Here is an 11,865-nt window from a genome sequence, read left to right as displayed (position 1 = left end):
TCTCCACCCCCCCCGTCCCCTCCATGTCCCCAACGTCCCCATGGGGACCCACCAAACCCTCCCTGATGTTCTCCAACCCCTGTCCCCTCCATGTCCCCGATGTCCCCATGGGGACCCACCAAACCCTCCCTGATGTTCTCCAACCCCTGTCCCCTCCATGTCCCCGATGTCCCCATGGGGACCCACCAAACCCTCCCTGATGTTCTCCACCTCCCCCTGTCCTCTCCATGTCCCCAACCCCCCGATGTCCCCATGGGGACCCACCAAACCCTCCCTGATGTTCTCCACCTCCCCCTGTCCTCTCCATGTCCCCAACCCCCCGACGTCCCCATGGGGACCCACCAAACCCTCCCCGATGAGCTCCACCTGGGCAACCTCCCCACATCCCCTCTGCCCCCTACCCCTCTGACATCCCCATGGGTGCCCCTCCTTGACATCCTCCACCTGGGGTCACCTCCCCCTGTCCCCTCCATGTCTAAGATGTCCCCAACCCTCCGACACAGTGACCCACCAGACCCTCCTTGGTGTCCTCCACCTCCCCATGTCCCCTCCATGTCACCCAAGATATCCCCATGGTGACCCACCACACTCTCCTTGATGTCCTCCATCTGGGCCACCTCCCCGCGTCCTCACGCCCCCTCTGTCCCCCATCCCTCCGACGTCCCCATGGGTGACCCATCTGTCCCCCATCCCTCCGACGTCCCCATGGGTGACCCATCTGTCCCCCATCCCTCCGACATCCCCGTGGGTGACCCACCACACCCTCCTTGACGTCCTCCACCTGGCCGCAGGTCCCCTCCATGCCCAAGATGTCCCCGACCCTCCCAGGTCTCCACGGTGACCCAGCACACCCTCCTTGAAGTTCTCCACCCATCCCACCCGGCCCCGTGTCCCCAGGGAGGTGACGGTCACCCACCAGGGCCCTCTTGACGTACTCCTCCTGGGCCGCCTTGGTGTTGTCCTTCTTGCCGGCCCAGGCGCGCAGGGCCGAGGCCTGGAGGGCGCGGCCGTAGGAGAAGGTGAGGGCCCATGGCCGGGGCAGGGGACAACGGTTGATGGCGTTGAGGTTGATGGAGGCCTCCTCCTCGCTCTGCCCACCCGACAGGAAGGTGATGCCTGAGGACACCACGGAGACAGGGTCAGGGGACACCGTGGGGATGTGCCCATGGGGACGTGGACACCACGAGGATGTAGCTATGGGGATGGGGACGTGTCCATAAGGACGTGGACACCACGAGGATGTAGCTATGGGGATGGGGACGTGTCCATAAGGACGTGGACACCACGAGGATGTAGCTATGGGGATGGGACACCATGAGGAGATGGCCACGGGGACGCAGCCGTGGGGACGAGGACACCACGGGGACGCAGCTGTGGAAATGGGGCCATCACGGGGATGTGGTCATGGGGACGTAGCTGTGGGGATGGGGACACCATGAGGACATGGCCATGGGGATGGGGACACCATGAGGACGTAGCCATGGGGACGGGGACACCATGAGGACGTAGCCATGGGGACGGGGACACCATGAGGACGTAGCCATGGGGACGGGGACACCATGAGGACGTAGCCATGGGGACGGGGACACCATGAGGACGTAGCCATGGGGACGGGGACACCATGAGGACGTAGCCATGGGGACGGGGACACCATGAGGACGTAGCCATGGGGACGGGGACACCATGAGGACGTAGCCATGGGGACGGGGACACCATGAGGACGTAGCCATGGGGACGGGGACACCATGAGGAGGTAGTGATGGGGAAAAGGACACCATGAGGATGCAGCCATGGGGACGAGGACACCATGAGGATGTAGCCATGGGGATGGGGACACCACGAGGATGTAGCCATGGGGACACCATGAGGACACGGCCATGGGGACGGGGACACCATGAGGATATGGCCATGGGGACGGGGACACCATGAGGATATGGCCATGGGGATGGGGACACCATGAGGAGGTAGCCATGGGGACGGGGACACCACGAGGAGGTAGTGATGGGGACACCACGAGGACACGGCCATGAGGACAAAGACACCACAAGGACACGGCCATGGGGACGGGGACACCATGAGGACATGGCCATGGGGATTTGGACACCACAAGGATGTAGCCATGGGGGTGGGGGACACCACGAGGAGGTAGTGATGGGGACACCATGGGGACACCATGAGGAGGTAGTGATGGGGACAAGGACACCATGAGGATGTAGCCATGGGGATGGGGACACCATGAGGAGGTAGTGATGGGGACACCGCAAGGAAGTAGCCATGGGGATGGGGACACCACGAGGACATGGCCATGGGGATGGGAACACCACGAGGATGTAGCCATGGGGATGGGGACACCACGAGGATGTAGCCATGGGGATGGAGACACCATGAGGATGTAGCCATGGGGATGGGGACACCATGAGGATGTAGCCATGGGGATGGGGACACCATGAGGATGTAGCCATGGGGACGGGGACACCATGAGGATGTAGCCATGGGGATGGGGACACCATGAGGATGTAGCCATGGGGATGGGGACACCACGAGGAGGTGGTGATGGACACGGGCAGCGGGTGGCACTGACCGGGGACAGCGGGTGGCACGGTGCGGCGCAGGGCGGTGACGGTGGCCATGGCGATCTCCTCGGGGCTGTACTTCTTGCTGCAGGCGTGACCCGGTGTCACCATGTTGGGCTTCAGCAGCGTCCCCTCCAGGTAGACGTGGTGGTCGCTCAGCGCCTTGTAGACGGCGGCCAGCACCTTGGGGACATGGGGACGTGGGTGGGGACGCCAGGGGGACGCGGTGGGGGACAGCGTGGGGACACGGCGGGGACATCACCCACCTTCTCGGTGACGTACTGGCAGTGCTTCAGGTCGTGGTCACCATCTGGGAGGATCTCGGGCTCCACGATGGGGACGATGCCGTTCTGTGGAGACACGGGGGACGTTGGGGACAGCGACACCCCAGGGGGTCACCACAGGGGACAGGACGGCGGGAGGTGGCCCTGGGGTGGCAGGAAGGGACACGGAAGTGACACCGTGTCACATCTCAGCACCATCTCTGGGTGACACCCAGTGTGGCTGGGAGGTCACCAAGCACCACGGGCCACCCAGAGGGGACACAGGTGTGGGGTTAGGGACAGGGAGGTGACACCAAGACAGGAAGGGACACGCTGAGGTGACCCAAGGGCGCAGAGGTGTCACTGCACCACATCTAGGTGCCACCTTGGGCATGGAGGTGTCACTGCACCACATCTAGGTGCCACCTCGTGGTGTCACCCTGCAACCAGGAAGGGACACGCTGAGGTGACCCAAGGGCGCAGAGGTGTCACTGCACCACATCTAGGTGCCACCTTGGGCATGGAGGTGTCACTGCACCACATCTAGGTGCCACCTCGTGGTGTCACCCTGCAACCTGGAGGCCACCAACCACCACTGGGTGCCCGGAGGTGACACAAGAGATGGAGTGGGGACACAGTGAGGTGTCCCAAGAGCATGGGGGTGCCACCACACCATCTCCACGTCCCACCACAGCACCTCTAGGTGCCACCACACCATCCCCACGTCCCACCACAGCACCTCTAGGTGCCACCACACCATCCCCACGTCCCACCACACCACCTCTAGGTGCCACCACACCATCTCCATGTCCCACCACAGCACATCTAGGTGACACCACACCATCCCCACATCCCACCACAGCACCTCTAGGTGCCACCACACCATCCCCATGTCCCACCGCATCACCTCTAGGTGCCACCACACCATCTCCATGTCCCACCGCAGCACCTCTAGGTGCCACCACACCATCCCCACGTCCCACCACAGCACCTCTAGGTGCCACCACACCATCCCCACGTCCCACCACACCACCTCTAGGTGCCACCACACCATCCCCACGTCCCACCACACCACCTCTAGGTGCCACCTTGTGGTGTCACCCCACAACTTGGAGGCCACCAACCACCCTCGGGTGCCCAAAGGTGACCCGGGACAGGGTTGGGGACAGCGGGGAGGGGACAGAGACCTGCTGGCAGATGCTGGCGTAGCGGGCGAGGACGTTGGCGTTCTCCATGACAGCCAGGCGCGTGGGCGTGTGCTCGGTGATCTTGAGGACACAGCGCCACTTGGCGAAGTCGGCCCCGTCCTTCTTGTACTGGGCACAGCGCTCCATCAGCCCGTCCAGCCCTGGGGACAGCGCGGGGACATCAGCCATGGGGACACCAGGGCACCAGGGGAGCAGGGCCGGGGACCCCGTGGTGGCATCGGGGGTGGGGACAGGTCATGGAGGAGGCCATCATGGTGGTATCAGGGCTGGGGACAGGTCATGGAGGAGGCCATCATGGTGGTATCAGGGGTAGGGACAGGTCATGGAGGAGGCCATCATGGTGGTATCAGGGGTAGGGACAGGTCATGGATGAGGCCATCATGGTGGTATCAGGGGTAGGGACAGGTCATGGATGAGGCCATCATGGTGGTATCAGGGGTAGGGACAGGTCATGGATGAGGCCATCATGGTGGTATCAGGGGTGGGGACCCCGTGGTGGCATCGGGGGTGGGGACAGGTCATGGAGGAGGCCACTACGGTGGCATCAAGGATGGCGACACTGTGGTGGCATGGGGAGAGATGTCATGGATGAGGCCACCATGGTGGCATCAGGGGTGGGGACACCAATGGGGCTTCGAGGTGGAAGCAGGAATGAGGCCACCGTGTTGGCATCAAGGATGGGGACATTGTGGTGGCATGGGAGAGATGTCATGGATGAGGCCACCCTGGTGGCATCAGGGGTGGGTACCCCGTGGTGGCATCGGGGGTGGGGACAGGTCATGGAGGAGGCCATCATGGTGGTATCAGGGGTGGGGACAGGTCATGGATGAGGCCATCATGGTGGTATCAGGGGTGGGGACAGGTCATGGATGAGGCCATCATGGTGGTATCAGGGGTGGGGACAGGTCATGGATGAGGCCATCATGGTGGTATCAGGGGTGGGGACAGGTCATGGATGAGGCCATCATGGTGGTATCAGGGGTGGGGACAGGTCATGGATGAGGCCATCATGGTGGTATCAGGGGTGGGGACAGGTCATGGATGAGGCCATCATGGTGGTATCAGGGGTGGGGACAGGTCATGGATGAGGCCATCATGGTGGTATCAGGGGTGGGGACAGGTCATGGATGAGGCCATCATGGTGGTATCAGGGGTGGGGACAGGTCATGGATGAGGCCATCATGGTGGTATCAGGGGTGGGGACAGGTCATGGATGAGGCCATCATGGTGGTATCAGGGGTGGGGACAGGTCATGGAGGAGGCCATCATGGTGGTATCAGGGGTGGGGACAGGTCATGGATGAGGCCATCATGGTGGTATCAGGGGTAGGGACAGGTCATGGATGAGGCCATCATGGTGGTATCAGGGGTAGGGACAGGTCATGGATGAGGCCATCATGGTGGTATCAGGGGTGGGGACCCCGTGGTGGCATCGGGGGTGGGGACAGGTCATGGAGGAGGCCACTACGGTGGCATCAAGGATGGCGACACTGTGGTGGCATGGGGAGAGATGTCATGGATGAGGCCACCATGGTGGCATCAGGGGTGGGGACACCAATGGGGCTTCGAGGTGGAAGCAGGAATGAGGCCACCGTGTTGGCATCAAGGATGGGGACATTGTGGTGGCATGGGAGAGATGTCATGGATGAGGCCACCATGGTGGCATCAGGGATGGGGACACCAATGGGGCTTCGAGGTGGAATTAGGGTTAGGGATACTGCGGTGGCATCAGGGACGGGGACAGTGACGAAACCTGGGAGAGACATCACGGATGAGGCCACCATGGTGGCATCAGGGGTGGGGACACAGCTGTCACTTACCCTGGGTTGTTGTCTCGCCGTTGGTGCCAGCCAGGGGCACGACCCCCTTGTCCACCTGGGGGATGAGGACAGGGTGATGGGGCTGACCCGCCTCCCCTCCATGTCCCCCACGTCCCCTCATTGTCCCCAAGGGCCCCAATGTCCCTGAGATGTCCCCAGCTCAACACCAACAAGGCTGCCTGATGAAGCCACCTCTGATGTGGTTGACCTGGTCCCACCTTCCATGTGGTTGACCTGGCCCCAGGAACATCCAACCCCCCTACGTCCCCTCATTGCCCCCAAAGGTCCTCAATGTCCACCCGATGTCCCTGAGATGTCCCCAGCTCAACGCCAACGCAGGTGCCTGATGAAGCCACCTCTGATGTGGTTGACCTGGTCCCAGGAGCATCCAACCCCCCTACGTCCCCTCCTTGTTCCCAAAGGCCCTCGATGTCCACCCGATGTCCCCAGCACAACACCAACAAGGCTGCCTGATGAAGCCACCTCTGATGTGGTTGACCTGGTCCCACCTTCCATGTGGTTGACCTGGCCCCAGGAGCATCCAACCCCCCTACGTCCCCTCATTGTCCCCAAAGGTCCTCAATGTCCACCCGATGTCCCTGAGATGTCCCAAGCTCAACACCAACGCAGGTGCCTGATGAAGCCACCTCTGATGTGGTTGACCTGGTCCCAGGAGTATCCAACCCCCCTACGTCCCCTCCTTGTTCCCAAAGGCCCTCGATGTCCACCCGATGTCCCCGGCACAACACCAACAAGGCTGCCTGATGAAGCCACCTCTGATGTGGTTGACCTGGTCCCACCTTCCATGTGGTTGACCTGGCCCCAGGAGCATCCAACCCCCCTACGTCCCCTCATTGTCCCCAAAGGTCCTCAATGTCCACCCGATGTCCCTGAGATGTCCCAAGCTCAACGCCAATGCAGGTGCCTGATGAAGCCACCTCTGATGTGGTCACCTCTGATGTGGTTGACCTGGTCCCACCTTCCATGTGGTTGACCTGGCCCCAGGAGCATCCAACCCCCCTACGTCCCTTCATTGTCCCCAAAGGCCCTCGATGTCCACCCGATGTCCCCGAGATGTCCCCAGCTCAACGCCAACGCAGGTGCCTGATGAAGCCACCTCTGATGTGGTTGACCTGGTCCCACCTTCCATGTGGTTGACCTGGTCCCACCTTCCACGCGGTCACCCCCGAGCCCCCGCGGTGTCCCCGAGGTTGTCCCCACCTTGATGCCCACCAGGGCGCCCTTGCTGCGGATGACCTCGGGGAAGGGACGCCCATCGGCCGCCTTCTGGTAGAGGGTCTCGTGGAAGAGGATGACGCCACCGATGCAGGGGTCCACGCGGCTGTCGGCCGTGAAGAGCAGCTGCCGGTACCAACGCCGGTTCTCCTCCGTGTTCTCCGCCCCCACCGAGCTCAGCCGCTTGGCGATGCTGCCTGCGGCCCAACCAGTACAAACCAGTTCAGCCCAGTAACCCCCACTGGTCTCTTTGTGCTGCCCACAAGGTGCCCCAGTAGCTCCCAGTACTGCTCCAGGGGCCCTCAGGACCCCCCTGGTGCCACCTGGAAGTTCTCAGATGCTTGTTGGTTCTCCTTCCAGTCCTCCCAGTACAAACCACTTCAGCCCAGTACCCCTCACTGGTCTCCTCCTACTGCTCCAGTAGGATGTCCCAAGCTCAACGCCAATGCAGGTGCCTGATGAAGCCACCTCTGATGTGGTCACCTCTGATGTGGTTGACCTGGTCCCACCTTCCATGTGGTTGACCTGGCCCCAGGAGCATCCAACCCCCCTACGTCCCCTCATTGTCCCCAAAGGTCCTCAATGTCCACCCGATGTCCCTGAGATGTCCCAAGCTCAACGCCAATGCAGGTGCCTGATGAAGCCACCTCTGATGTGGTCACCTCTGATGTGGTTGACCTGGTCCCACCTTCCATGTGGTTGACCTGGCCCCAGGAGCATCCAACCCCCCTACGTCCCCTCATTGTCCCCAAAGGTCCTCAATGTCCACCCGATGTCCCTGAGATGTCCCAAGCTCAACGCCAATGCAGGTGCCTGATGAAGCCACCTCTGATGTGGTCACCTCTGATGTGGTTGACCTGGTCCCACCTTCCATGTGGTTGACCTGGCCCCAGGAGCATCCAACCCCCCTACGTCCCCTCATTGTCCCCAAAGGTCCTCAATGTCCACCCGATGTCCCTGAGATGTCCCAAGCTCAACGCCAATGCAGGTGCCTGATGAAGCCACCTCTGATGTGGTCACCTCTGATGTGGTTGACCTGGTCCCACCTTCCATGTTAGTAACCCCCACTGGTCTCCGAGTCCTGCCCCAGTGCCTCCCAGTAGCCTCCAGTTCAGCCCCAGTAGCTCATAACCATCTTCTGGTGCCACATCAAAATTCTCAAGTGCTTCCTGCGCCCATCCCAGTACAAACCAGTCACTCCCAATATAGACCAGTAATCCCCACTGGTCTCCCAGTCCCGCCCCAGCACCTCCCAGTAGCTCCCAGTGCCCCCCTGTAACACCTCATGGCACGGGAGAGCTTGGCTCCTGTTGCCTCCCAGTAAGGCCCAGTATCTCCCAGTACTCCCCAGGTGCCACCCCAGTGCCTCCCAGTACTTCCCAGTCCAGCCCTGGTGTCTCCCAGTAGCTCCCAGCGCCCTCCTGGCATGACCCCAGTGCCTCCCAGTAGCTCTCAGGGCTGTCCCAGTGCCTCCCAGTCTCTCCCAGTATGCCCCTAGTGCTTCCTAACCCCCTCTTTGCAGTTCCCAGTGCCTCCCAGTTCCTCCCAGTACGCTCCCAGTGCTTCCTAACCCTCTCCTAGCAGTTCCCAGTGCCCCCCAGTACTTTTCCAGTATGCTCCCAGTGCTTCCCAGTACAAACCAGTTCAGCCCAGTTCAGCCCAGTAACCCCCACTGGTCTCTTTGTGCTGCCCACAAGGTGCCCCAGTAGCTCCCAGTGCTGCCCCAGTAGCTCTCAGGACCCCCCTGGTGCCACCTGGAAGTTCTCAGATGTTTGTTGGTTCTGCCTCCAGCCATCCCAGTACAAACCAGTTCAGCCCAGTTAACCCCACTGGTCTCCTCCTGCTGCCCCAGTAGCTCCCAGTGCTGCTCCAGGGGCCCTCAGGACCCCCCTGGTGCCACCTGGAAGTTCTCAGATGTTTGTTGGTTCTGCCTCCAGCCATCCCAGTACAAACCAGTTCAGCCCAGTTAACCCCACTGGTCTCCTCCTGCTGCCCCAGTAGCTCCCAGTGCTGCTCCAGGGGCCCTCAGGACCCCCCTGGTGCCACCTGGAAGTTCTCAGATGCTTGTTGGTTCTGCTTCCAGCCCTCCCAGTACAAACCAGTTCATCCCAGTACTCCTCACTGGTCTCCTCCTACTGGTCCAGTAGCTCCCGGTGCTGCCCCAGTAGCTCCCAGTACAAACCAGTAGCTCCCAGGTGCTGCCCCAGTAGCTCCCAGTGCTGCCCCACCCCAGGACCCCCCTGGTGCCACCTGGAAGTTCTCAGATGCTTGTTGGTTCTGCCTCCAGCCATCCCAGTACAAACCAGTTCAGCCCAGTAACCCCCACTGGTCTCCGAGTCCTGCCCCAGTGCCTCCCAGTAGCCTCCAGTTCAGCCCCAGTAGCTCATAACCATCTTCTGGTGCCACATCAAAATTCTCAAGGGCTTCCTGCGCCCATCCCAGTACAAACCAGTCACTCCCAATATAGACCAGTAATCCCCACTGGTCTCCCAGTCCCGCCCCAGCACCTCCCAGTAGCTCCCAGTGCCCCCCTGTAACACCTCATGGCACGGGAGAGCTTGGCTCCTGTTGCCTCCCAGTAAGGCCCAGTATCTCCCAGTACTCCCCAGGTGCCACCCCAGTGCCTCCCAGTACTTCCCAGTCCAGCCCTGGTGTCTCCCAGTAGCTCCCAGCGCCCTCCTGGCATGACCCCAGTGCCTCCCAGTAGCTCTCAGGGCTGTCCCAGTGCCTCCCAGTCTCTCCCAGTATGCCCCTAGTGCTTCCTAACCCCCTCTTTGCAGTTCCCAGTGCCTCCCAGTTCCTCCCAGTACGCTCCCAGTGCTTCCTAACCCTCTCCTAGCAGTTCCTAGTGCCCCCCAGTGTGTTCCAGTCCCCTCCCAGTACAGTCCCAGTATGCTCCCAGTGCTTCCTGGTACATTCTCAGGGCTTCCTAATCACCTCCCAGCTGTTCCCAGTGCCTCCCAGTGCCCCCCAGTCCCCTCCCAGTGCCCTTCTAGCAGTTCCCAGTGCCTCCCAGTGCCCTCCAGTCCCCTCCCAGTGCCCTTCTAGCAGTTCCCAGTGCCTCCCAGTGCCCTCCAGTCCCCTCCCAGTGCCCTTCTAGCAGTTCCCAGTGCCTCCCAGTGCCCTCCAGTCCCCTCCCAGTGCCCTTCTAGCAGTTCCCAGTGCCTCCCAGTGCCCTCCAGTCCCCTCCCAGTGCCCTTCTAGCAGTTCCCAGTGCCTCCCAGTGCCCTCCAGTCCCCTCCCAGTGCCCTTCTAGCAGTTCCCAGTGCCTCCCAGTGCCCTCCAGTCCCCTCCCAGTGCCCTTCTAGCAGTTCCCAGTGCCTCCCAGTGCCCTCCAGTCCCCTCCCAGTGCCCTTCTAGCAGTTCCCAGTGCCTCCCAGTGCCCTCCAGTCCCCTCCCAGTGCCCTTCTAGCAGTTCCCAGTGCCTCCCAGTGCCCTCCAGTCCCCTCCCAGTGCCCTTCTAGCAGTTCCCAGTGCCTCCCAGTGCCCTCCAGTCCCCTCCCAGTGCCCTTCTAGCAGTTCCCAGTGCCTCCCAGTGCCCTCCAGTCCCCTCCCAGTGCCCTTCTAGCAGTTCCCAGTGCCTCCCAGTGCCCTCCAGTCCCCTCCCAGTGCCCTTCTAGCAGTTCCCAGTGCCTCCCAGTGCCCTCCCGGTACGCTTCTTAATCACCTCCTAGCCGTTCCCAGTGCCCCCCAGTCCCCTCCCAGTGCCCTTCTAGCAGTTCCCAGTGCCTCCCAGTGCCCTCCAGTCCCCTCCCAGTGCCCTTCTAGCAGTTCCCAGTGCCTCCCAGTGCCCCCCAGTGCCCTCCTGGTACGCTCTCAGGGCTTCTTAATCACCTCCTAGCCGCTCCCAGTGCCTCCCAGTCCCCTTCTAGCTGTTCCCAGTGCCTTCCAGTGCCCTCCAGTCCCCTCCCAGTGCCCTTCTAGCAGTTCCCAGTGCCTCCCAGTGCTTCCCAGTATGCTCCCAGTGCCTCCCAGTGTCCTCCAGTCCCCTCCCAGTGCCTCCCAGTGCCCTCCTGGTACACTCTCAGAGCTTCTTAATCACCTCCTAGCCGTTCCCAGTGCCTCCCAGTCCCCTCCCAGTGCTTCCTGGTATGCTCTCAGGGCTTTTTAATGGCTTCCCAGCCGTTCCCAGTGCCTCCCAGTGCCCTCCAGTCCCCTCCCAGTGCTTCCTGGTACGCTCTCAGGGCTTTTTAATGGCTTCCCAGCCATTCCCAGTGCCTCCCAGTGCCCTCCCAGTGCTTTCTGGTATGCTCTCAGGGCTTTTTAATGGCTTCCCAGCCGTTCCCAGTGCCTCCCAGTGACCCACCAGTGGACTCATCGGCGGCCAGGATGCCCTTGCCGGGGGCGACGATGCGCTGGGCGATGGCCGCCAGCTCCTGCTTCTGCTCCGGGGTCAGCGCTGGTACCGGCGGGGACATCGCGGCGGCTCTGGTGACATCAGCGGTGACATCAGCCACACCTTGGGACGTGACGGCCCCGCCCGCCCCCATGGCTGCCCCGGGGCGGGGGAAGGGGGGGGGCACAACGACACAGGCATCCGGGCAGGGGGACACCCCCCTTCCGGGGGACCCGGGAGTTTGGGGTGGAGGGGGTGGGAGATGGGACCCCCCCCTTCCAGGGGACCCGGGAGTTTGGGGGGGGAAGATGGGACCCCCCCCTTCCAGGGGACCCAGAAGTTTGGGGAAGGGGGGGAGACACCTACCCCCAGGGAACCCAGGAGTTTGGGGGGGCGGGGAAGATGGGACCCCCCCCCCTTCCAGGGAACC

At 62.3% G+C, this 11,865-nt stretch overlaps 2 protein-coding genes across 2 annotated transcripts in view; one reads left to right on the top strand and one right to left on the bottom strand.

Annotated features, from left to right (window-relative positions):
• Window positions 1-475: 475 nt before the first annotated feature.
• Window positions 476-11,865, bottom strand: part of LOC106899930 (fructose-bisphosphate aldolase A-like) — a 13,621-nt gene continuing 2,231 nt past the window's right edge. The window contains exons 2-8 of the mRNA XM_014961868.1: window positions 11,406-11,527; window positions 7,085-7,296; window positions 5,864-5,918; window positions 4,024-4,184; window positions 2,840-2,923; window positions 2,582-2,756; window positions 476-1,116 (exon numbers count right to left, since the gene is read on the bottom strand). Coding sequence (XP_014817354.1) covers window positions 476-1,116; window positions 2,582-2,756; window positions 2,840-2,923; window positions 4,024-4,184; window positions 5,864-5,918; window positions 7,085-7,296; window positions 11,406-11,517 — 1,440 coding nt within the window. The 5' untranslated portion in view covers window positions 11,518-11,527. The remainder of the gene's footprint in view (window positions 1,117-2,581; window positions 2,757-2,839; window positions 2,924-4,023; window positions 4,185-5,863; window positions 5,919-7,084; window positions 7,297-11,405; window positions 11,528-11,865) is intronic.
• Window positions 11,588-11,865, top strand: part of LOC106899929 (protein FAM57B-like) — a 9,159-nt gene continuing 8,881 nt past the window's right edge. The window contains exon 1 of the mRNA XM_014961867.1: window positions 11,588-11,601. Coding sequence (XP_014817353.1) covers window positions 11,588-11,601 — 14 coding nt within the window. The remainder of the gene's footprint in view (window positions 11,602-11,865) is intronic.

This window comes from Calidris pugnax, unplaced genomic scaffold (assembly GCF_001431845.1).
Source record: "Calidris pugnax isolate Ruff unplaced genomic scaffold, ASM143184v1 scaffold932, whole genome shotgun sequence".
Classification (NCBI taxonomy): Eukaryota; Metazoa; Chordata; class Aves; order Charadriiformes; family Scolopacidae; genus Calidris; species Calidris pugnax.
Note: the sequence above shows the minus strand (reverse complement) of the source record. Positions and strands in the feature narration are given on the sequence as shown.